Source organism: Leucoraja erinacea, chromosome 12, assembly GCF_028641065.1.
Source record: "Leucoraja erinacea ecotype New England chromosome 12, Leri_hhj_1, whole genome shotgun sequence".
In the NCBI taxonomy this organism is placed as follows: domain Eukaryota; kingdom Metazoa; phylum Chordata; class Chondrichthyes; order Rajiformes; family Rajidae; genus Leucoraja; species Leucoraja erinaceus.
In genome coordinates, this window is record NC_073388.1 from 24,163,622 (window position 1) to 24,189,107 (window position 25,486).

The 25,486-nt window shown below is 42.1% G+C and overlaps 1 protein-coding gene across 2 annotated transcripts in view; it reads right to left on the reverse strand.

Annotated features, from left to right (window-relative positions):
- Nucleotides 1-1,579: 1,579 nt before the first annotated feature.
- LOC129702192 (55 kDa erythrocyte membrane protein-like) overlaps nucleotides 1,580-25,486 on the reverse strand; it is a 63,039-nt gene continuing 39,132 nt past the window's right edge. The window contains exons 5-13 of one of the 2 annotated variants that reach the window (XM_055643830.1): nucleotides 25,452-25,486; nucleotides 24,506-24,538; nucleotides 22,629-22,822; nucleotides 15,552-15,661; nucleotides 11,396-11,476; nucleotides 10,984-11,064; nucleotides 7,022-7,227; nucleotides 4,645-4,728; nucleotides 1,580-3,096 (exon numbers count right to left, since the gene is read on the reverse strand). The exon at nucleotides 25,452-25,486 is cut by the window's right edge and continues 34 nt beyond it. In XM_055643830.1, the coding sequence (XP_055499805.1) occupies nucleotides 2,920-3,096; nucleotides 4,645-4,728; nucleotides 7,022-7,227; nucleotides 10,984-11,064; nucleotides 11,396-11,476; nucleotides 15,552-15,661; nucleotides 22,629-22,822; nucleotides 24,506-24,538; nucleotides 25,452-25,486 (1,001 nt within the window). In that variant the 3' untranslated portion in view covers nucleotides 1,580-2,919. The remainder of the gene's footprint in view (nucleotides 3,097-4,644; nucleotides 4,729-7,021; nucleotides 7,228-10,983; nucleotides 11,065-11,395; nucleotides 11,477-15,551; nucleotides 15,662-22,628; nucleotides 22,823-24,505; nucleotides 24,539-25,451) is intronic. The other variant, XM_055643831.1, reaches the window with a different exon arrangement.

Below are 25,486 nucleotides of genomic sequence, written 5' to 3' on the forward strand. Positions count from 1 at the left end.
GATGCTAGGTGACTTGGATAGGTTGGGTGAGTTGGGCAAATGTATGGCAGATGCAGTATAATGTGGATAAATGTGAAGTTATCCACTTTGGTGGCAAAAACAGGAAAGTAGACTATTATCTGAATGGTGTCCGATTAGGAAAAGGTGAGATGCAACGAGACTTGGGTGTCATGGTACACCAGTCGTTGAAAGTAGGCATGCAGGTGCAGCAAGCAGTGAAGAAAGCGAATGGTATGTTAGCATTCATAGCAAAAGGATTTGAGTATAAGAGCAGGGAGGTTCTACTGCAGTTGTACAGGGTCTTGGTGGGACCACACCTGGAGTATTGCGTACAGTTTTGGTCTCCTAATCTGAGGAAGGACATTCTTGCCATAGAGGGAGTACAGAGAAGGTTCAACAGACTGATTCCTGGGATGGCAGGACTTCCATATGAAGAAAGACTGGATAGACTCGGCTTGAACACGCTAGAATTTAGAAGATTGAGGGGGGATCTTATAGAAACTTACAAAGGGGGTTGGACAGGCTAGATGCAGGAAGATTGTTCCCAATGTTGGGAAAGTCCAGAACAAGGGGGTCACAGTTTAAGGATAAGAGGGAAGTCTTTTAGGACCGAAATGAGAAAATCATTTTTTACAGTGGTGAATCTGTGGAATTCTCTGCCACAGAAGGTAGTTTGAGGCCAGTTCATTGGCTATATTTAAGAGGGAGTTAGATGTGGCCCTTGTGGCCAAAGGGATCAGGGGGTATGGAGAGAAGGCAGGTACAGGATACTGAGTTGGATGATCAGCCATGATCATATTGAATGGCGGTGCAGGCTCGAAGGGCCAAATAGCCTACTCCTGCACCTATTTTCTATGTTTCTTAGAAGGCTTTAGGCTAATTGCAAGAAGATTGGATTAATCAAGATGATTGCTCGTTGATTGACTGTCCTGTTTCACACATTAATCCAAAATTATGTGATCCTGAACGTATTTAAATATTGCAGTGATTTGAGCTGTGCTTCAGTTGTCAGTCAAAAAACCTAATTATTCCAGCAATTTAGAGGTAAATGCCTTTATTCAATAAGCATTTCATTTGGATGAGAAAATTACATAATTTAGCATTTAAATGGTGTACCCTTGCAGTTAATGTTTAGCACCTAATATTTTGCATAATTTCAAGTTGACTAGAGGATTTAGAACATGTACTTTATCCTTGGGTGTGTACATTGGCAGTACTGTGGTGAAAAGACATGACATGTCTGACTATATCTTGCACCATTCCCCACTGCAGTTCAAATGTGGACTTGTAAGATCATTTTGCATTTCGAGGGTATGTATAGTGCCCTCTATAATGTTTGGGACAAACATTTATTTATTTGCCTCTACTCCACAATTTGAGATTTGTAATAGAAAAAAAATCACATGTGGTTAAAGTGCACATTGTCAGATTTTAATAAAGACCATTTTTATGCATTTTGATTTCACCATGTAGAAATTACAGCAGTGTGTCCCCCCCCCCCCCCCCCCCCCCCCCCCCCCCACCCCCCCCCCCCCCCCCCCCCCCCCCCCCCCCCCCTGACTATATCTTGCACCCCCCCCCTGCATTCAGAACACCAAATGTTTGGGACGCAGCATGTCATGTAAATGAAAGTAGTCATGTTTGGTATTTTGTTGCATATCCTTTGCATGCAATGACTGCTTGAAGTCTGATTCATGGACATCACCAGTTGTCTTCTCTGATGCTCTGCCAGGCATGTATTGCAGCCATCTTTAGACTTATGCTTGTTTTCGGGGCTAGTCCCCTTCATTGACAAATCCACACCTGGCTCCTGAAGAATGTTTCTGATCTGTCGGACAATTGTTTGGGTTTTTTCTTTATTATAGAACGAATTCTTCAGTCATCAGTTGTGGAGATCTTCCTTGGCCTGTCAGTCCCTTTGTGATTAGTAAGTGAACCAGTGCTCCCTTTCTTCTTAATGATGTTCCACACAGATGATTTTGGTAAGCCTCAGGGTTGGCTGATGTCTCTTAACAGTTTTATTCTTGCTACTCAGTCTTATAATGGCTTCTTTGACTTTCATTGGCGCAACTTTGGTCCTCATGTTGATAAACAGCAATAAAAGTTTCAAAATGTGATGGAAAGACTGGAGGAAAGACTCTCTGCTGAGAGCTCTCTTATACCTGCATTAAGAAGGCAATTAAATACACCTGAGCAATTACAGACACCTGTGAAGCCATGTGTCCCAAACATTATGGTGCCCTGAAAGGAGAGGAGTACTGTGTATAAACACAGCTGTCATTTCTACTTGGTGAAACCAAATTGTATAAAAATGGCCTTTATTAAAATCTGACAATGTGCACTTTAACCACATGTGATTTTTTTTCTACTGCAAATCTCAAATTGTGGAGTACAGAAGCAAATAAAATAATGATGGGTCTTTGTCCCAAACACTTTGGAGGGCACTGTATTGAGCTTAATGACCTGTATGTCCCATTCTTGAATCTGCTGGTAAAATAGTGATGCTTTATTGTTCTCTATTTTGTGCAAATGCTGCAATATTGAACATAGAAGATAGTCTAAAAGAGTCATTCACTACAATGATGGAGAGGAGTTTAAATAACAGGCCAGGTACATTAAAGGGCCACATACAATAGCTGTAGGAAAGCTACTTAAAGCAAACGCAAGTTATGCACTAGGCAAGACAGCTGACATTTTGAGTAATACGATTGTAAATATCCCATTAGTTAACAGTCACTTTTTTTAAAGTATATAAAATTTGATGGCTCTGGAGAAAGATGAATCAATTGGATGAACTCTTAAAAAGCTAGTGGAGATGTTTTTCGGTATAAATGACCGCTCCAAACTGCACTCTGATTTGGGATTAAATGAATTCTAAAAAGTACATTTTATTTCCTGTACCCACTCTCCAACGGTGCACTAATAGACCCATGAAACGGGCACCCATTGTGCTGTAGTGCATGCACTTTCAATTGCCTCCACCAGATTTTGCACTGTATCTTCCAGTTCATTGTTAACCAGTGTCAGGTCAAACCAATGTCCATAGGTTTGCTGTAGGATATCAGACTCCTTTTGGATCTTCTTGAGAGATTCAGCCTGGGGAGAAAAAAATAACCTAGATTAGCCTTTGACCAGAAAAAAAAATCCCTTGTCTGTTAATTGGATGTGGCAGTGATTATCACCAGCTTTCTAAACCAAGGGAGTGTCTTTTACTGTTGATGGATCCATTAAATGCTGGCCTTGCCTGCAAAAGCCACAGCCAGGAATTCGGAGCTATAGATAGATGTGCAAGATGGTCAATTTTAATGTTTAAGTGTTGTTGCCTCTACAGGTTTTGTTAATGTATATTGGGATTATTTTTATTATCCATATTATTATTTCTACCTCTAATGAATAACGCTTACATCGCATTTGAAAGCTGATTTCACACCTCTTCTGAGTTGGGGCTCCATATTTTGTTTCTGCTTAATTATTGGCTGACCTGGTGTGTTCCATCAGACTTGCTTCTTTCCCCCCCCCCCCCCCCCCCCCCCCCCCCCCTTCTGTTCGCTGTTACTGTAAATGACTTTCCAGCCCATATAGCCATTGGTCCCCTTGTACCTCTTAACATGCTATTTAAATTGAGCTGATTTAAATGCAAGCAATAGAAATGAATACCCTGAATGAACATTCCTCTGCTTTTGCCCCTTGCTTTCCTGGATTTGATTTTACTTCTTTGCTTCACACTGCTCAATTAATCCAAGTTCCCTGCCACTGTCAATGACCAGTGTTACTTGAGGTGGCTGTTTCACTTTGAACCTTTTCCACCATTTATTAGCAGCAATTCACTTTGTTACGGTTACATATGCTCTTTTGATATATTAAAAAAATATTTCCTCACAAAAGATGAAAATACATGAAAATTCAGGCACGGTGTACGATCGTGGCTCTGATCCAGACAAACGCTAAAATTATGGAAGAATGGTTTTGGGGACTTTCCTAAACTGTTCGCCTTGAATATTAATAATGATTGACAGCAATACCAATCCATTACTGAAAATTTCAATTTCAATAGAATGAAGCATGCAAGCTATCCCCTATCTTACCATTTATTTAATATTGCTTTATAATGAGATAATAATTCTAGGTGTTATGACTATTAATCACAGCACCAAGATTAATCACATTTTGAAACCTTTGTTCTCATGACTATATTTTAAAATCCAGAATATTATTTAAAAATAGCCTTCTTGCTCTGTTTCATCTAATTGATGCAGTTAACTATTGAGTTCCAATACACAATGGAGGGGGGTAAAAAAGCCTATTAAAAAAATTCGATCCTGTGGCCTTTCTACAGATCATGGGAGAGTTGATACAAACCTCTAGTTCTCAAACAGCATTTTCCCCCCTTTTCTCAGTTAGAGCTGCCCAGATTAATTGTAACTGAGGGTAGTGTGAATGCAAGATATTTCTTAACTGGGGTTACAACACATATTTTCATTTGTAGAAACTGCCATGATCACTATTTTATTTTCCATATTTCCTGATTTAGGTCTTGTAAATCCAAATTATTTTTCTCCATTCCGCAGATGAGTTTGTACTCATTTTTTCTGAACTTGAAACAATTTGATTTCAACTTAACTTCAGTAAAAAAAACCTCTATACCTGAGTGCCTGGCAGAGTTGCAGAGGGAGCAGCGATGAAAACCACCAATGGTGCGAACTCAGCCGTTCTGAGAAGTTTCAGGGCCTGGCAATAGAGGGAATACATGCAGGGTAAGGATAGTACATTGCTCGATGGCTGGATATGCCTGGTTTTGAGCGGAGATAACATTTTTGTCCTAGAATGTCAAAGCTTAGATAGCATTTAACCTACAGCATTACAAAACAAAATCATGTAAACATCATTTTACAGGAAGACCAAGTCAAGTTTATTTGTCACATACACACACGAGATGTGCAGTGAAATGAAAGTGGCAATGCTCGCGGACTTTTGTGCAAAAGACAAACAACCAAACAAACTATAAACACAATCATAACACACATATTCTTTTACATAATAAATAATGGAAGGAAAAACGTTCAGTAGAGTTAGTCCCTGGTGAGATAGGCGTTTACAGTTCGAATGGCCTCTGGGAAGAAACTCCTTCTCGACCTCTCCGTTCTCACCGTGTGGCAACGGAGGCGTTTGCCTGACCCTAGCAGCTGGAACAGTCCGTTGCAGGGGTGGAAGGGGTCTCCCATGATATTGTTGGCTCTGGAGTTGCACCTCCTGATGTATAGTTCCTGCAGGGGGGCAAGTGAAGTTCCCATAGTACGTTCGGCCGAATGCACTACTCTCTGCAAAGCCTTCTTGGCCTTGGCAGAGCAATTCCCAAACCAGATGGTAATGTTCCCGGATAAGATGCTTTCCACAGCCGCTGCGTAGAAGCACTGGAGGATCCTCGGAGACACTGAATTTCCTCAATTGCCTGAGGTGGTAAAGGCGCTGCCTTGCCTTACTCACGAGTGCTGAGGCGTGTGATGCCCATGTCATATCCTCGGAGATGTGGACTCCCACATATTTAAAACAGTTCACCCTATCCACAGGATCCCCATTTATCCTCAATGGAGTGTACGTCCTTGGATGATGTGCCCTCCTAAAGTCCATGATCAGCTCCTTCGTTTTTTTTGGATGTTCAAGAGGAGGCTGTTATCCTGGCAACGGAGTGCTAGACCAGCCACCTCCTCCCGGTAGGCCTTCTCGTCGTTGTCTGAGATCAGGCCCACCACCACAGTGTCATCAGCAAACTTAATTATTGAGTTGGAGCTGAACCTAGCCACACAGTCATGTGTGTACAGGGAGTACAATAAGGAGCTGAGGACGCAACACTGGGGCGATCCTGTGCTCAGGGTGAGGGAATTCATGTTTTATTGTGAATTATTTATGAATATTATTTGGATACTTAGGCTACTTAAAAATGTTAATCATTTATTAAGAAATGGATAGATGTTTAGATCTAGTAATTGAAGTTTAAAATTAGCTACACTTGGGTAACTAACTAATTATATGCTTTAATTTCTTGTCATCCAAGTAAGATTATTTTATATTTGTTTCAGAATGGTTCAATCTACGATAACTAAATTTCATTCAGTTCTCTTAATTTTTAAGAAGGTTATGGGCTTTTGACTGCACACGATCACAGCTTTTTTTTTATGTCCATAGAAAATCAATAGGGAACAAGATGCTAATTTCCGAGTATGAAAATGGCCATAACTTTTTAAATACTTGAGATATGAAAGTGAATTAGGTGTCAAATTAAACTTCTTTTTATGCTGATGGGATAAATTACAGATTTGATTTTTTAAATCTCAAAATTTTGTAACATTGCTACTCTAAACGGCGCCAAAATCGCGCACACCCGCAGCGACAGATTTTCAGCGACGCTTCAGGTAGGCTTTGCAACATACCTAGATAGATATAGTTAACATTGTTAGTAGATTTGCAGATGACAGCAAAATTGGCCATATAGTAGATTGCAAGGAAGGAAAGTGCAACAGGATCAAAAGCTGTTGGGAAAGTAGCCAAAGGAATGAGATGGCCCTATTATGCTCTAGTCATCTTTTCCCATACACTAAAAGTTTAATCTATGGTGTCCAACAAACCATGTCCCCCACTGTGTATTCAGTGGGAAGCTTTATGTTTTATAATAAAACATTAGAATATAATCCTCTGGAGTAGGGCAGCACGGTGGTGCAGCAGTAGAGTTGTCTTACAACGCCAGAGACCAGGGTTCGATCCTGACTCTGGGTGCTGTCTGTACGGAGTTTAAGTTTTCCCCATGACCGCGTGGGTTTTCTCCGAGATCTTCGGTTTCCTCACACACTCCAAAGAAGTGTAGGTTTGTAGGTTAATTGGCTTGGCCTAAAATGTATATTGTCCCTAGTGTGTGTTAATATGCGGGGATCACTGGTCGGTACGGACTCAGTGGGCCGAAGGGCCTGTTTCCGCGTTGTATCTCTAATCCAATCTTAATAGTTGTTAGTTCAATTTTGGGACATACCTGGGGCTCAATGTCCACCACTGCAATTTTCCCCTGTCCTTCGTTGATCTTACGGATTGTCTCCAGCTTTGTTCCGAACATGGCCCCTTGGAAGCTTCCATATTCCAGGAATTCATTTGAGGTGATGTTCTTCACCATGTCATCATTGGAAATAAAGTAGTAGCTCTTTCCATCTTCTTCATTGTTCTTTGGTGACCTTGAAGTGTCTAGTAACGGAAAATAGGTATAAAAGATTCATATTTGTGAGATGGGGAGACGGGAGCAGATTGTGAAGTGGAAAAGCAAGATTTTCTGTTGTTTCTGTGAATCAGATTATAATTCTACCAATTAGCGCAGAGCAAAATATTGTAATGGAATATGGGAAACTTGCCAACAATTCTGCATTTTCCCTTTGGAGCCCTTTATGCCTGCAACGGAATTTGAATTGAAAGTTCCACAAATTGAAGATGATTTGATTCCTCAGTAAACATACTCACATGGATGACATTGAAAAGCTTAACGATAACACAAAATGACACATAAAGAAACAGCTTTTATAATCTTTGCGAGAGGCATAGAGTGATACAGTGTGGAAACAGGCCCTTCAGCCCAATGAGTACCGGCCAACATGTCCCAGCGACACTAGTCCCACCTGCCCACATTTGGTCCATACCCCTCCAAATCTGTCCTATCCATGTACTTGTTTAACTTTCTTAAATGGTGGGATGGTCCCAGCTTCAACTACCTCCTCTGGCAGCTTGTTCCATACGCGCACCACCCTCAGAGATTCCTATTGAATCTTTTCCCCTTCACCTTAAACCTATGTCCTCTGGTCCTCGACTCACCTACTCTGGCAAGAGACTGTGTGCATCTACCCACTCTATTCCTCTCATGAATTTGTACACAAAAGGTGCATACATAATTCGTCACACTTTAATTAATTTTGTATTAGGTGTCCTTGGTGAAGTAGATTTAAGAGCAACTATCACATTTTCTGCTTGGGCACACTGCAGATCCTACAGTTGCTTTGTGGAGCACTGTTGATGTTCTCAGTGCAAGACCTGGTTGATTTCTCCTGGCGAAGAGCCTGAGACTTAAGGGCCTGTCCCACTTGCATGCGATTGCGTGCGTTTGGCGCGACCAAACGGAAGCGGAGTTCACGCGAAATTTGTGCTAAGAACGCGCTAAGTTCGCGCGTGACGTCATTTGCGTCATGCTTACCAATCAGCTGGGCAGGAGGCAGACCGGCTGAATTTGGGCGTCGGGCGGTGATTTCACACAACGCCACGCCGGGCGGTGACGTCATCGCGCAACGCCACGCGCTAGGCGTACGCCGTCAAGACGCTGCGTACGACCGCAATGCCACTGCATGCGACAGGCCATTGGCGCGCAAAGATTTCAGCCACTGCAAGAATTGCGGAGCCCCGCGCGATGTCGGGACCAGCCCCGCACAACTCCGCGCTTCTAAGTGGGACCGGCCTTACAGTGCCCGTACGCCTCAAGCGACCACGAGGTTGCGTAAGTGGGACAGGCCCTTAAGAAAACCATTCTTTGGGGACCAAGTCAAGGCACAACCTCTCAGCTGACATCTTAAAACAATCTCTAAAAAGAGTGCCCCAAATTGAATTGCTATAACCAAGGCCTTTAAGTACAAATATTTTTGGGTTAAGCCAGGGATCTCCAAATTCTGGCCCGCGGGCCACATCTGGCCCGCCACAAGATTTTATCTGGCCCGCAGCAAGCTCAGCGCAGGATGGAGCATGTGTCCATAAGGCGTTGTGTCGATTAGAGTCGGGGAGCACGGCAGTCTGGAGCTGTTCTTAGTGTTGTTACCGGGTAGCTCCCTCGAATTGTACAAGCCGAGACATCACAGGGCCGCCGTGAAGAAGGGTGCAATGGGGGGAGCGGGGGTTGTTTGGCGGCGGTGGTCAGAATGGCCCGGCGCCGTGTTATAAAGTGCGATCGTTCCTCTCTGCCTCTCTGTCTCCCCATGCCTCTCTCTGCCGCTGCTTGTCTCTCTTTGCCTCTGCCTCTCTCTCTCCCCCTCCCTCTCTACCTTCAACCCAGGAAACGCAGCTCGATAGATGGGTAGAACGTTTTGAAGAAGTCCTAAACAGGCCACCACCAGCTGTACAGACAAACATTACCAAAGCCAGGATACCACTACGAATTAAGTGTGATGGACCAACAAAATCAGAAATAAAGCCTGCAATCAAGCAACAGAAAACTGGCAAGGCTGCTGGCCGTGACAATATTCCACCTGAACCACTCATCAACAGACATGGCTTTTTTGGGAGAATTTGGGAAGAGGAAAGGCCACCCACAGAATGGGCAGAGGGAAACATCGTGAAAATGACAAATAAAGGTGACCTAAGAAAATGTGACAACTACTGAGGGATCACCCTACTTTCTGTACCCAGTAAAATTCTCAACCGGGTCATCCTCTCGATGGAACGAGGAAACACTTTTCTCTGGATGTTCTCAAGAGAGAGCTAGATAGGGCTCTTAAAAATAGCAGAGTCAGGGGATATGGGGAGGAGGCAGGAATGGGGTACTGATTGGGGATGATCAGCCATGATCACATTGAATGGCGATGCTGGCTCGAAAGGCCAAATGGCCTGCTCCTGCACCTATGCTCCTGCCCCTATTGTCTATCCTCAAACTTGCTGAGGAAGCTGTAGACAAGAGGCTACGGGACCAGCAAGCAGGATTCAGGAAGGATCGCTCATGCACAGACCACTTAGTAACATTACGCATCATCATTGAGCAGTCTATTGAATGGAACACGTCCCTGTACATCGACTTTGAGAAAGTGTTTGACAGCTTAGACAGGACAACACTATGGCAGGACCACTGGAATTCCCACCAAGATCATAAACTTAATCAAGAACTCGTATGATGGAACCTCATGCAAAGTTATGCATGCAGGCCAGCTCGCTCAGAGCTTTAGTGTCAGGACTGGCATCAAGCAGGGATGTCTATTGTCACCATTCCTGTTCCTTCTGGCAATTGACTGGATCATGATGGAAACAACTGATGGGAAAAGAAATGGAATTCAATGGACAATGTGGGAGCAGCGAGATGATCTTGACTTTGCAGATGACATAGCTCTCCTTTCACACACACAGATACAAATGCAGAAGAAGATGGACAGACTCTCACAAGCTGCAACAAAACTTGGTCTTGCACCCAATACAGCAAAGACACAGGTGATGAGGATTCACTCTAAAACCAGCAACCCTATCCCTATGCACAGCACTGCTCTAGAGGTGATAGAAACATTCACATACCTAGGCAGTGTTGCAGACATCACCGGAAGGGCAGACACAGACAAAAAGGAGAATCAATAAGGCTAGGGTGGTGTTTAACATGCTCGGGAAGATCTGGAGCTCAATCAACACCAAAATACGCATCATTAATTCAAATGTGAAACAGGTGATGCTGTATGGATCAGAGACATGGAAAACAACAAACACTACAAACAGGCTGCAAACATTCATTAACACCTGCCTTAGGAGAATACTTAACATCTGGTGGAGAGACAAAGTAAGCAATGTGGACCTGTGGAAAATAACAAGCCAGGAGCCCATTGACTTGCAAATTCGAAGGAGAAAATGGATTGGACACACCCTCGGGAAACCTGCCACAAACATCACCCAGCAAGCCCTGAAATGGAACCTCCAAGGAAAAATGAAAAGAGGTCGCTCCAGGAACAGCTGGAGAAGAGGTGTCCAGACAGAAATGTCTGAGAGTGGGCTCAACTGGGGTGATCTCGAAAGAACTGCCAACAACCGAGTGAGGTGGAGGACATTTGTCAATGGCCTATGCTCCCTAGAGGAGCAAAGGGCTTAAGAACTAAGAAGAAAGTCATTTAGGAAGAGGAACCCACACTGACAAAAATAAGACAATGGCAGGAAGTTATATTTACTCCAACAACAATGATACAATGATTGTTTTTTCTGCAGTCCTCTGCTGGCACTTACGTGGAATTGGATATGCAAACTTGTCAGAGTGTTTAGTAATCAGAGCATTTTTGATGTGACTTCGCCCGACACCATTGGCCCCTGCAAATGAATAGGAAAGAATTTCAGTACACTTGTGAGCATTAGTAAACATGATATTTCATTGCAGGGTGTTCTATTTAGTGATGGGGCTGAGATTCTGTTTCCTAGCACCTATTCTAAGTGCATGCTGGGTGAAATGCACACAGTATAGGGAATGCACATGTCTTCCATCCATCCACTAAATGGAAGGATTCTGCTATGCTAGTCTAAATTTCCAATCAGATAAAGCTACATTTAATATTTGAAAAGAGTTTGATAATCTAACAAAACAGACGTGAAACAGTGTGATGTGATTATAAACAGTGGGTTGCAGTTAATCAGCAATGCTCACCAAGAAGCACCAGAGTCTTTCTGTTGAATGCAGGGAGTTGCACCACTTCCTCATATGAGACCAGATCCAGGCGATCAAAAACTATGGAGAAACAACAGCCAAAAGCTGTAAGTTTAAACGGAAATAAAGTGGACTGCTGCCACTTTGATGCATAAAGTAACAACTGCTAAAGCACTGGAAGGTAGTGACATCAGTTCAAAGTATTTAGTAACACAATTGTTGTGGACACAGCAGGACATTTCTCAGTCTGTATGGCAACAATATATCACCAGGGCTGCCAACATTGGGTGAGAGTCGGGAGTGAGAAATTGTGAGAGACCAAGCCTGAGGGAGCGGGGTGGGAGGGGGTGTCCCACCTCCTATTGGTACGGAGCTTTTGGATTTTTCAGCTTGAAATTGTGCAATCTGGTGCATATTGTAGCGAGTCTTTTAACTTACACTTGAATGCAATATTTATGCTTTAAATTGGATTAGCTATGAATAAGGTTAGGCTAAATTACTTTCCTAATTACATTCCACAGTAGAGCCAGGCTCTGATCAACAGGTGCAGCACATCAACGATCTTAGTGTATTCATGTATGGAAATCTGATTATACTCAAGCACTTGGCCCATGTTGACCAACCTGGGTCTCACTGCACACCTGGTACTACTCCTGACCCTGACTCCAGTTGCATACCTTCTCTCATTCCTGACCCTGAGTCCAGCCTTACACCTGGCCCCCTATTCTACCCTGATCATAGCTGCTTAGGTTCCCAGTGCTGAACACTCCCATTGTCCCAGCTTTGACTGCACACCTAGTACTATTCCAGACCTTGACTCTGGATGCACACTTGGCCTTGCTCCTAGCCCCTCTGCACTGACAATATATCTGACCCACACATAAAGCCCCATATCTGACCCCCTGGACTTAACCTATTACATTCAAGTCCACAGGTGCTTATCTAATGCAGTAATCCTTTATGGGGCACTTCACGGACCAAATTTTGTATAGCAAAATTTGCTACATCCTTTGGCTTCCTTGTTATCTAACATGCTAGTTACTTTGTCAAAGAAGTCATCAATTGGTTGAACATAATTTCTCATCCATAAAATTATACTCACTTGGCTGTATACGTATTCTGTTACCATTTCCTTAATTTTCCTAACAAACTGTCTTGAAGTCATTTTCACCCCCATATTTTCAGTATTTTGCTGTCTTCCTCTCAGCTGGGACTTTTCCCAAATGCAAAGTACAATAACTATATATTTAAGCAATAATATTCTATTAAAGTGATCTTGAGAGTACATAATATTTTTTGTGGTATTCATAACACAACAATGATAAAACAATTGTTTTAATTGCACCTACCAACATGCATACATTATTATATTACAGTTAATATGTACCGAGGGCAAATTTTTGTTCCAATGCTCCCCATTCCCAATTACTTTTTCATTGAAGTGATTGAAATCCAAGTGAAGTTTAAATGGCATCAGAAAAATAAAACCTCCGGAATGGATGATATTCATTACATGGTTGGTTGGAATCAGTATCAGCACAATTACTATATTAATGTTTGAATCTTCAGATGTCCTGGTTCAAGCTAAAACTAAAGACAAATAATAACCTCCTCACACATTCCCCTGCAAGTATCTCTATCACTCCTTTAAAATATGCCCCTTCTTTGAACAAGCTCTAAAACATTGCATCTGAATCAGTTTCCATCTGATTACATTCCTTGAGGATGTTAATCTATCTGTTCAATTAATAAAACAACAAGATTGGGGACATTTCTATTCAACCTGTCAAAGGAATTTGGGGGGGGGGGGGGGGGGGGGGGGGGGGGTAGAAATAGTCAGTGAGATAAACAAACATAATAGTTGAGTGGCAAATGACAATAGTGCTACCTTCCCAATATTTAACTGAAGGAAATAATGGGTTATTGGGGCTGTATGTTGTGACAGACAGCCTGACACCTTGCATGTCATTTTAATATTACACTTATCCCACCCCCCTGGATATTCCGGATTAATAAATTAAGGTTGTGTCAACTAATTACGAATCAGGCTAATTACAAATCAATAACATTAGCCAACTCTGAAACACAAAGTGCTGAGCATTGGGATCCAGACATCACGGACAACTGGCCTCAGTTTCCCGCTCGCATCTGGCAGTGCTCTCCATCTGAACCAGGAGCCGCAGAGCATCTTTGAAAGTGGGAGGGGCTGAGCGGGTACCCGGTGAACAAGTGAAGCAACCGAGTGGAGGGTGGGGGCTGCCCCCGCCCCCCGCCCCATCCCATGGTAGGGACTTTTTGAAATTTGATGTATTAAAATCATGTTTTAGTGCATTGTAGAAGTATGATTTCAATGTTTTTTGTTTGAAGTATTTTTAAGAGGTAACTTTTTAAGGGGTAACTTTCCACACAAAGTGTGGTGGGTGAATGGAACAAGCTGCCAGAGGAGGTAGTTGAGGCAGGGACTATCCCAACACTTAAGAAACAGTTAGACTGATACATGGATAGGCCATTTTTGGAGGGATATGGACCAAAAACAGGTAGTGTCGCTGGGAATGCTTCAAAATCAAGTGGTCGAATTTTATTGCCAAATACTCGCATAGAATTATAGAAAATAGGTGCAGGAATAGGCCATTCGGCCCTTCAAGCCAGCACTGCCATTTAATATGATCATGGCTGTTCACCTAAAATCAGTACCTCTTTCCTGTTTTTTCCCCATATCCCTTGATTTATTTAGCCCCAAGAGCTAAATGTAACTCTCACTTGAAAACATCCAATGAATTGGCCTCCACTGCCTTCTTTGGCAGAGAATTCCACAGATTCACAACTCTCAGGGTGAAGAAAGTTTGTCCTCATCTCAGTCCTAACTGGCCTGCCCCTTATTCTTAAACTGTGACCCCTGGTTCTGAACTTACCCAACATCGGGAACATATTTCCTGCAGTTACAGTAAGTGAAAATCTAGCAGGCAAGCAGGATGCTTTCTCCAACCACCCCCGTTTGAAGGCCACTATCTTCCACCGCTTCTACCCAGTGCTTGGAACCTACTTCCAGCAGCCACTGGTTGTCCTCCAGGATGCACCGAGCCGCAGCCTGGTCCATGCGGGTCACCAGGGTGAATTCGGTGCAGAGACTCACGGTAGCATCGCAACACCTCCGACGGCCCGGGACTCTTGCTGCTCCATGGCCGGAGTGACTCGCCAGCCCCTGCTTCTGCTTCCCATCCCTCCCTCCACCCCGGCTCTCCAACACCCGCGGCCCATGCAGTTGATATGAGTTTTGAAATTCTTGTTGATCGCAGAATTTCTCACGACAGAGCGTGAGAAATTCTGTGATCGGCGTGAGAATTGGGCGAAATGCGTGATTCACACTCAATGAGTGAGAGTTGGCAGCTCTGATATCACAGTACACAGCTTTCCTTTAACAACTATATTGTGTCTTTGATTTACCAAGATGTAACATTTCATATAAAATATGACTGAAAGATATTAGAGCGGGTAACCAAAATCTTCAAGAAATACATTTTAAGAGCGAGGTAGAAAGTTGAAGTTTAGAAACATAAAATTGTTGGAGTTGAGGCAGCTGAATGCTGATTTAATAATGGGGATGCAGAGGAGGCCAGGATCAGATATATCTTGAAGGTTTACAAAAGATAGTTTACAAAGATAGTCAAGACCTTGAAGGGTTTTAAAATTGAGAGATTGCTGAACCAGGAGTCTTGAATGCACTTGAGTTAATGGAAAAGGGAAGGTCTTCCCAAGGAACATTAGAATAATTACCTAAAAAGTAAAAAGGAATGTGCAGTTCCTCAGTAGTTAAAACAAACAGCGTATGTGATGGGGATGATTTGGAATAGCTGAATTCAGAGTTAATTGGAACTTCTCAAATGTGATTTGGCAGAGCCTCAGACAATGGCCTGCCTTGACAATAATGCTAAATGTGTAAAATGTAATCTTTTTCATCCGTATCATTTCCCTTAGGATGTGGAACTGACCATGTGGCTCCAGACCTCACAGTAAAATGAGATCGTCAGGATAAGTTTACATTTTTTGCAATTACTATCCCCATCTTCTGACCAGAAGGGTAAGCAAGCATCTGGTGTCCCTCATGTATCCCAAAAATTAATTAGCAATGCCACGTAAAAAATGGCAGAAGTCATACTTGCGCTGTGCTTGGCCAGATACTTGTCTTTGCACTGCTTTTTCTTCTTCCCAAATACACTACATCCTGATGTCACATCCTGATTTGCTGGATTCCTATTAGCCACACGCCTGTAACAACATTAGCAAAGAATAACATTAAGCTTTTATTTGTTATAATAGAATCTGCTGTAAGATGAGTACACGTCTGAGAGATTGCCCTGTGGCCTTTCTTATGATGATATCAATGTGCTACCCTGGTGTCACTTTGCTTAGTTTCATGAATAATATGCTGCAAGAGTTGCAGTTAAAACAATCATGAGTCAATAATGTGCTCTTTCAAACATTACTCCTATTATTTTTAATGAACAGAAAATTATGGGCCATTTCTTATTAATTTCCCACAATGCGGTTCTTGTGTGAGCTGAAAGGATAGGAGCAGGGAGCTGGTTTTTGACTTTGATTTCACTCTGGGCAAATATTTGTCTGGTTCTTATATGCAATGTAAGAGCTTAGAGTGACTGAACAAAAGGAATATTCATGAATGCAATTACATTTATACATTACACTGACAATTCTTATTCTCTTGATATCTTGGTTGTAAATTAATAGGGCGCTTTAATTTCCTCTCCGATCTGTACCCAACTCCATTCATTTGTAATTGATGAAGTCACATGATATCATTACCTAATTTTACAGACGTTAAAAGCATTCTGGAAAAGTGTGAATTGATTCAGCACCTACAACTGGCTAGGGAATACATTTTGGATCCCCGCGTTTTTTCTGTTCCTCTCTTTCAATCCTGACAAGACTAGCTCCATAATTTTTAGATCTTGCCGCTAGTTTTCGATTCCCACACCAGGAAAGCATCTCTGGATTGACACATTGAATTTTGTTGATTTATTTTTACTTTAATTTGTTTCCAATCTCTGTGTGTCACTGGCAAGGCCACTTTTGTTGCTCGTCCCTAAGGAGGTAGTGTCACATTTGTTGAATTACTGTCGCACTTCTGTTGAAGGATTTAGACATAGATAGTGCTGAACTCCTTAAGAATTGTTTAGACCACATGGTCCAGGCAGATAGAGTTCTAGATCACTTTGTGCCATGTAGCTGGTGGGGGTGTTTTGGGGTGCAGTATGAGTCATTTATTGCAAGATACTCTCTGTGGTGCTTTTATAGCCATGATAGTGGCATGGAATGTCAAGGTGTGAGGTTAGACTCTGTACTGTTGGAGAAAGTCATTGCTTGGCACTTTCATTACATGAATGTTAGTTACATGCCACTTAACAACCCATGCCTGAATATCTTTTTTTAAATAATTTTTTATTAGAGGCATCTGCATATCGTGTAATATCGTGTAACTTTGTTTAGGAGTTGTAACTGGAAGGAAATGTGCGAATTTCCACCCTTGTAAGCTTACAATGGAAGGAAAGTCACTGATGAAACACCAGAGGATGGTTGGACCTAAGGTACTACCTTGCAAAATGCTGTAATAACATCCAGGAGTTGCCCAACATTCACAATCACCATCTTTTGTTTAAGGTATGGCACCAATCATAACCCTTGATTGCAATTGACCTCAGTTTCATAGGGCTCCTCGATCTCACACTCAGTCAAATGCTATGTTGACATCAGGGACAGTCATCCTCACTCCACTTCTTGTTGATCTTGTTAATCCATGGTTTAAATTTCACCAGGAGCTGAACGATCCTGGCAAAACTGAACACGGGAATCTGTGAGTCGTTTATTGGCAGTAAGCGCTACTTGAAAGCACTGTCCTTCATGCCTTTAGCCACTTTGCTATTGACTAATTGGGAGATAGTTACTTCCGATTTAAGCATTGCATCAAATGCTTTGTGTTTACATTTAGAACTCCCATGCCCAGCTGTGCCGTTGTGGAGGGCAAGGAGCCTTTTCCTCATGCTAGTTTAATTCATCCCCACCATTCACAGCTAGTTGTGGTAGACAACAGAGATTTGACCTGAAGGTACACAAAATTGCTGGAGAAACTCAGCGGGTGCAGCAGCATCTATGGAGCGAAGGAAATAAGCAACGTTTCTGGCCGAAACACTTCTTCAGAGATTTGACCTGATCAGTTGGTTGTAAGATGCATTGTACTCTATTGCACTTTTTTCTGCTGTTTAACAAACTTTTCGTCCTGGCCCTGGCCAGCAGCTTTACCAGGCTGACATCCTATCTTTATGTAGAAACAAGGAACTGCAGATTCTGGTTTACACAAAAGGGCATCATACTGGAGTAGTTCCTGAAGATTGGCGGGTAGCAAACGTAACCCCACTTTTTAAGAAGGGAGGGAGAGAGAAAATGGGGAATTACAGACCAGTTAGTCTAACATCGGTAGCAGGGAAACTGCTAGAGTCAGTTATTAAAGATGGGATAGCAGCACATTTGGAAAGTGGTGAAATCATTGGACAAAGTCAGCATGGATTTACGAAAGGTAAATCATGTCTGACGAATCTTATAGAATTTTTCGAGGATGTAACTAGTAGCGTGGATAGGGGAGAACCAGTGGATGTGGTGTATCTGGACTTCCAGAAGGCTTTCGACAAGGTCCCACATAAGAGATTAGTATACAAACTTAAAGCACAAGGCATTGGGGGTTCAGTATTGATGTGGATAGAGAACTGGCTGGCAAACAGGAAGCAAAGAGTAGGAGTAAACGGGTCCTTTTCACTGGCAGGCAGTGACTAGTGGGGTACCCCAAGGCTCAGTACTGGGACCCCAGCTATTTACAATATATATTAATGATCTGGATGAGGGAATTGAAGGCAATATCTCCAAGTTTGCGGATGACACTAAGCTGGGGGGCAGTGTTAGCTGTGAGGAGGATGCTAGGAGGCTGCAAGGTGACTTGGATAGGCTGGGTGAGTGGGCAAATGTTTGGCAGATGCAGTATAATGTGGATAAATGTGAGGTTATCCATTTTGGTGGCAAAAACAGGAAAGCAGACTATTATCTAAATGGTGGCCGATTGGGAAAGGGGGAGATGCAGCGAGACCTGGGTGTCATGGTACACCAGTCATTGAAGGTAGGCATGCAGGTGCAGCAGGCAGTAAAGAAAGCGAATGGTATGTTAGCTTTCATTGCAAAAGGATTTGAGTATAGGAGCAGAGAGGTTCTACTGCAGTTGTACAGGGTCTTGGTGAGACCACACCTGGAGTATTGCGTACAGTTTTGGTCTCCAAATCTGAGGAAGGACATAATTGCCATAGAGGGAGTGCAGAGACGGTTCACCAGACTGATTCCTGGGATGTCAGGACTGTCTTATGAAGAAAGACTGGATAGACTTGGTTTATACTCTCTAGAATTTAGAAGATTGAGAGGGGATCTTATAGAAACTTACAAAAAATTCTTAAGGGGTTGGACAGGCTAGATGCAGGAAGATTGTTCCCGATGTTAGGGAAGTCCAGGACAAGGGGTCACAGCTTAAGGATAAAGGGGAAATCCTTTAAAACCGAGATGAGAAGAACTTTTTTCATGCAGAGAGTGGTGAATCTCTGGAACTCTCTGCCACAGAGGGTAGTTGAGGCCAGTTCATTGGCTATATTTAAGAGGGAGTTAGATGTGGCCCTTGTGGCTAAGGGGATCAGGGGGTATGGAGAGAAGGCAGGTACGGGATACTGAGTTGGATGATCAGCCATGATCATATTGAATGGCGGTGCAGGCTCGAAGGGCCGAATGGCCTACTCCTGCACCTAATTTCTATGTTTCTATGTTTTCTATGTTTGGAGTAACTTAGTGAGTCAGGCAGCATCCCCGTAGAACATTGGTAGATGCCGTTTCATCCTAACGTGAAACGTCACCTCTCCATATTCTCCAGAGATGCTGCCTGACCCACTGAATTACTCACGGTCCCTTTCTTCTATTTTTATATGCTGCTCCCATCATGTCCCTCTGCATTCCTGACTGAATCGGAATGAATCCTCAGGCTTGATTATAATGGTTGCAGCATATGCTAGGCCACGATTTCAGCTGCTGTTGCTGATTGTCTCATGCATGTCAGTTTGGAGCTGCCAGATATAATAGTCATAGTCTTAAAGTGTGGAAACTGGCACTTCAGCCCAACTTGCCTACACCAGCCAACATGTCCCATGTCCATTAGTCCAACCTGCCTGCTTTTGGTCCACGTTTGAGTTTACTCTATTAAGCAATAATGGTGTCACAATACATGATAGAGAATGTCCTTGATGTGATCTTGGCTCCACATGTACCAAGCAATAGTCACTGCTACCAACATTATGATAGATAGATGCATCGACTGGTGAAGATAGGGAGACGTAGGTACCGTATTTCCCGGCAATGAAGACGCTATTTTTTACCCTAACATAAGGCCCGAAAAATTAGCTGCGTCTTGGAGGCCGAAGTCTAGGCTGTTCATAGGCCTATAGCAGGTGTGTCAAACTAATTTTACCTCATTTTAGGTCGCGGGCAAAAGGCGACTTCATGCCCGCTCTGACATCAGGGAAATCACCCCGCTGGCCAGATCTAACTCCTTCGCGGATTGGATGCGGCCCGCAAGTTTGACACCCCTGGCCTATAGGAAACGGTAATCCAATAAGAATGGACATGCATTCGCGCAAGGATTTTCGCCATTTCGCCACTTCAAACACCTGGTCTAGGGAAGGAGATGTGTAAATTCTGTTTAAGTTGTTTAAGACGACTGTCTCTTTGATGATAGTGATGCTTCGAACAGCAGTGATGACCATGATGAATTACCGGTATTATGCTTTGAAGATTCGGATGACAATAGTGAATTTTTCGGATTTGAAGATTAGAATGCTTTTTGTCTTTGTAATCTCTGTAATCTTTGTTCTGTGCACAATTAAATGTTATTTTATTCCAAACGCTATATTTCTTATTACCACACCAGTGTATCCATTATCTGTGTTTTGCACGGGAAATGGCCGCAAATGGAAATGACCGCCACCACGGCGAATGTCTGTTTTATATTTTTCAAAATTTTGCGCATTAAAATGGGGGTGTGCGTTTTAGACGCAGGTGCGGCTTCATTGCCGGGAAATACGGTACATCCTTCATGTAGGCTCACCTGCGCACACTCACTCAGCCTGTTAGCAGTGTCCTTCAGGATTCGGGCAGCTCGGTCTCTGGTGATGCTACAAAGCCACTCTCAGTGATGGGCATTAATGCCCCCCATCAAGAGCATACTCTATGCGTTTGTGACTTCCAGTATTTTTCCAAACATTGTTCAACATGGAGGAGCACAGAGTCAACTACATGCCATGGGTCTGTAGTCACACAGGCCAGACCAGATAAGATAATTACCCTTGAAGGACATCAGTTACCATTGCAATAATCCAGTGGTTTTGCACTCATTGCTGCTTAGGTTATTTGGTATTTTAATGCCACAGCTGCCATGGTAAGATTTGAATTTCATTGCTGGACTGTTTGTCTGGTAATTCTAACTTTTGCCACCACCATGCTTGGTAGCACATTTTTAAGTAATTGGCCTTGACATAATCAACATGAGCATGTACAAGCTAAATACATACATTCTGCATTCACCTCCTTATTTCAATCTGGTATGTTTCTACTGTACTTCTGAGCCTAAAATCTTCAGCCAGAGATATATCACACAACTGGCTTTACTTTATATCTAAGTCCTGTAAGATAAATATCAGCATTTTGTCAGCTCTTTTAACTATTAATGGAAGCCTATCAATGAGTTTGATCCTCATCATCAGACACATGAATCAAGTACACCACACATTAGCCAAAGCACATTGCACTTTCAAAATTGAATTCTATTGACTTCAGAAGCAGTGTAAAATGCACTAGACACTTAGCCAATGAGGGTGAATTTCTCCCTCAAGGAGTCCCAACTTTCCAATGCTTAATTTATGGTTAACTTATCGACTGGTTCAGCATAGAAAATAAAATGATAAGAAACCCATTCACATGTTGTAGCCAATTCAAACGGGGGAGGAGGAAGGGAGAGAAGTGAAAACAAGGAGTCTGAAGTGACAATGAAGAAGAATATGAGATACTAATACAATTTGGCAGAAAGAATGAGGAGAGACAACATAAGCTTAATGGCAAAACTCTAAAAATTGCACAAAAACAGAGAGACCAGCTGCAGGTGTGCTTAAACCGTATATGTTGAGTAGCTGATTGACAGAGGTTTCAGGGTGCAGGATTTCATAAATGGTGTCAGGGAATTGCATTGAATGTTTGATAAAGGAGTGATTAGCACACCACTGGGGTATTGTGCCCAATCCTGGCTATCACCCTGTGGGGAAGATATAAAGGTCATAGTGTGGATGAAGAAAAGCTCCAGGATGATGGTTATCAGAAATAAGTTCAGACATGCTTAGTCTTGGAGCAGAGAAGGTTTGGATGAATGTTGGAGGTGTACAAGCTCATGATGACTTTAGTTGTGGTAAGTATAGGAAAGACATTCAAGGCACAAATTTAAAGTCCAGAGTAAAACATAGAGAATGAGATCAGAGATATTTTTAATGCAGAGTAGAGGTGATTTGCATCTGTGCCTTTTGGGATGTTGGAAGCAGATTTAGTTAGGTCTTAGAAAAAGGCACTATGACATTAATTTACAGGGGCATGGAGAAAGAGTGAGGCAAGAATAATAGACCCACATGCAGGGAACCGACAAAGACTTTTGGGCTTCTGTGCTGTAATGATTTCAATGATGGTACAAAATAGGAATGTGGGAGATATAACAAAAGATGAGAAGGCAAGGGACAGGCAGGGTAGCGAAGGCAGTGGCAGAAGTACAGAAGATACTGAATATAGACACAAAATGCTGGAGTAATACTGAAGAAAAGAAATAGGTGACATTTTGGGGGTCGAGACCCGTCTTCAGAAGGGTCAATGTCTGAAGAAGGGTCTTGACCCAAAACGTCACCTATTCTTTTTCTCCACTGATGCTGCCTGACACGCTGAGTTACTCCGACATTTTGTGCCTTATCTTCGATGTAAACTAGTAACTAAAGTTCCTTCCTATAGAGAAGGTACTGCCCCTTTATGGATATTTTTTCCAGGTCTACCACCATATTTTTCCATCTACGTTCCTTTTCTTATATAGCTTTGTAGGAACAAAGTGTACCATTCCTGCAGCTCGGGAGAGGGAATCAGTCCAGTGGTTTTGCCTGTATTTTCCAGTGTGCCTTGCCACCAGTTGGGATCATCCTTACTGATTATCTTGATAATGTCACCAGTCTCAAAACTTAATCCAGCTTCCTTGCAGGGGATCAGATCGTCTTTCTTTGGGTCATAATCAAACTGAGCTCGCATGTACATCTGAAAAAAAGATAAAATAATTATTCTGTATTCTCAATGAATCGTCCTTAAAACAGTGCTGATGCTGGTCATATTCTCTATGTTTTACAATGATGAAAATCAAGATCCTCAGTATTATCCAAATAGCTCCATGACTTAAGTGTTTATCTGTGCTGCTGAACCCCACAGATCAGTAAAGAGTAGGTTCAGTCCGTGCAGATTTAGTTGACCCCAACAGGAGAGGTAGTACAAATTAACTCAGCATTCCTTGGATTATAGACTGGTGTGTTCTGTTAGAATGTGCTTCATGTTAGATGAGTGTATTATAGGGAGCTCCACCATAAGGCTGTGGAGGCAAAGTCAATAGATATTTTTAAAGCAGAGATAGATAGATTTTTGATTAGTACAGGTGTCACAGGTTATGGGGAGAAGACAGAAGGATGGGGTTAGGAGGGAGAGATTGATCAGCCATGATTGGATGGTGGAGTAGACTTGATGGGCTGAATGGCCTAATTCTGATCCTATTACATGACATAATAATCCCATTTGTTAAGTGATGAATCTTGGCGAACACATGAAGAAAAGCCATTGGGGTTAAGTACCAGTTAGTAACAAAATATACAAGGAATGTACTTCATCACAAGCGTCAATATTGTTATAATGATGTTGGCCCTCCAATTTTCTCAGTACTTAAAATTGGAGGGCTAACATCATTATAACATTAATGATATTAATATTTCTTATTGAATTTCTATTTCCAAATTAAATAAAAGTATTGGTATTGATTAACTCTCTGGCCAACATGTGGAGACCAAGAAAGGCAAAACTCACTTCAGGTACAATAACCTTCCACTGAATGCCATTCACTCAAGCCCAAATGTTACCATTAGCGGTAAGGAACCAATGTCTATCATTCACCTCCCATAGAGTTGCAAATTGAGTTTTTCAAGCTTGTTTGAACCACTTTTAATTCTGTATCATGTTAGTGATTAGACAAACCAATGGAGACACAAGAGACTGTGGATGCTGGAATCTGGAGCAACAAATAATCTGCTGGAGGAACTCAAAGGGTTGAACATAATTCACACTTAAATTATGTGCAATAAATGAAATTAAGATGGAGAAAAATAGATGGGCTTTCGGGAGAGATATAAAAGGAAGGAATGCTACATTTCCACATTAGTTTCCTCTGAGAGAACATATTTGGAAGTTATTTTTTTCAAAACCAGTTCTTCATTGCAATCATTGGCCATTAGATAGCTAAACTCTCAATTACTATCCATTTTATGAAATGTGGAATGAATGCATTAATGCTCCATGTTCATGCAATCACTGTGATTTACAGGCAGAGGCTGTGGGAGTATCTCCATGTAATCTTCTTTTTATCTCTTCTGACAGCAGTCGCTGCACTTTCTGCTTTTGACTGCGCATCAACATTGACTCCTGATTTACCCCATGCTGGTAACTCTTGCAGCAAGATCTGTCTGAGCCATTATTCACAAAATGCTGCAAGCATAATTGCTAACTGGTAAAACAATTATTCTAAAGCATCGCAAAATAACATTAACAAGACTTTGTTAATGTTTAAATAGAGCCCAGGGGCAATTGTAAGAGCAGCATGTTGTATTGAGTATTGTCAATGTGGTTTGGAGACAAACAGTGAAATGGAGTGAGTGGGAGAAGAGGATTTGAAACAATATTCACCTTTCTTAGTGGTGGCTGATTTGAATACATTTCCTGTGAAACAAAAGCCAATGAGAAGCACTCAATACAGCAATAAATTCACTTGCGTACATGTTGCCATTTCTTAGATAGTTATGTGGGGTCAGTTAATAATTGTGTCAATGATGTCGAAGCGAAACTTTATAGATCAGGAAGATGTCAATCGTTTTCCTGGTTTGTACAGTATTAGGCGGCTTGAGCTCAAGTAAAGAGAGTAACACAATTTTCTTTGCTCACAAGAAACAAATTAGCGAGCATCATTGTTTTGAATCACTTACCCGATGACATGGCTTGAAAGCATGCATGAGCAGACCAAATATTAGGCTCAGTTACAGTGCCCCACATCGAAAAACCATTTGCAGGCAATCGCTAGTTAGCTGACATGAAGATGACATATTGAAGGGAGTTGTGCACCATTAGAAACTTATCCCAGCTTTCATAAAGCCTGAGGAAAGATGTAGACTGACGAAGGCAACTGTCTATTTTCTTGATGCATACAGTAATAATTGGATAAGCAAGGACTCTAGTTTCTTTCATAAGTATGTCCTTATGGCTGGGAAAAGAAGCAGGGGGTTAATTATTTTGAGAAGGATCTAGAGTTGGATATTTTTGAAGGCATTGATTTACTGGATGGCTTACACTCATGTGTATTATTAGTGTCTTCTTTGACAGTTAGGCTGCCTAATAACGCAATGGGAATTTCAGCACAGGATGATGACACAAACCAAATTCTAGAATTCATTTTCCATTCCTTTCAGACCACTTAACATAACCAAAAGAGTAATCAAACTCAAACATCCTGGTCTCCATTTATGTGACTTATATAGTAACAGTACTAATAATAAAACACAGTTAGTTCAAATTTGAAAGGATTAAATCTGGAATTAGAGGTTAGGGTTTTAGATCCGCATGTGATAATCTCACTCACCTCAAAGGACAGAGGGTTGCAATGGTAACTGGACT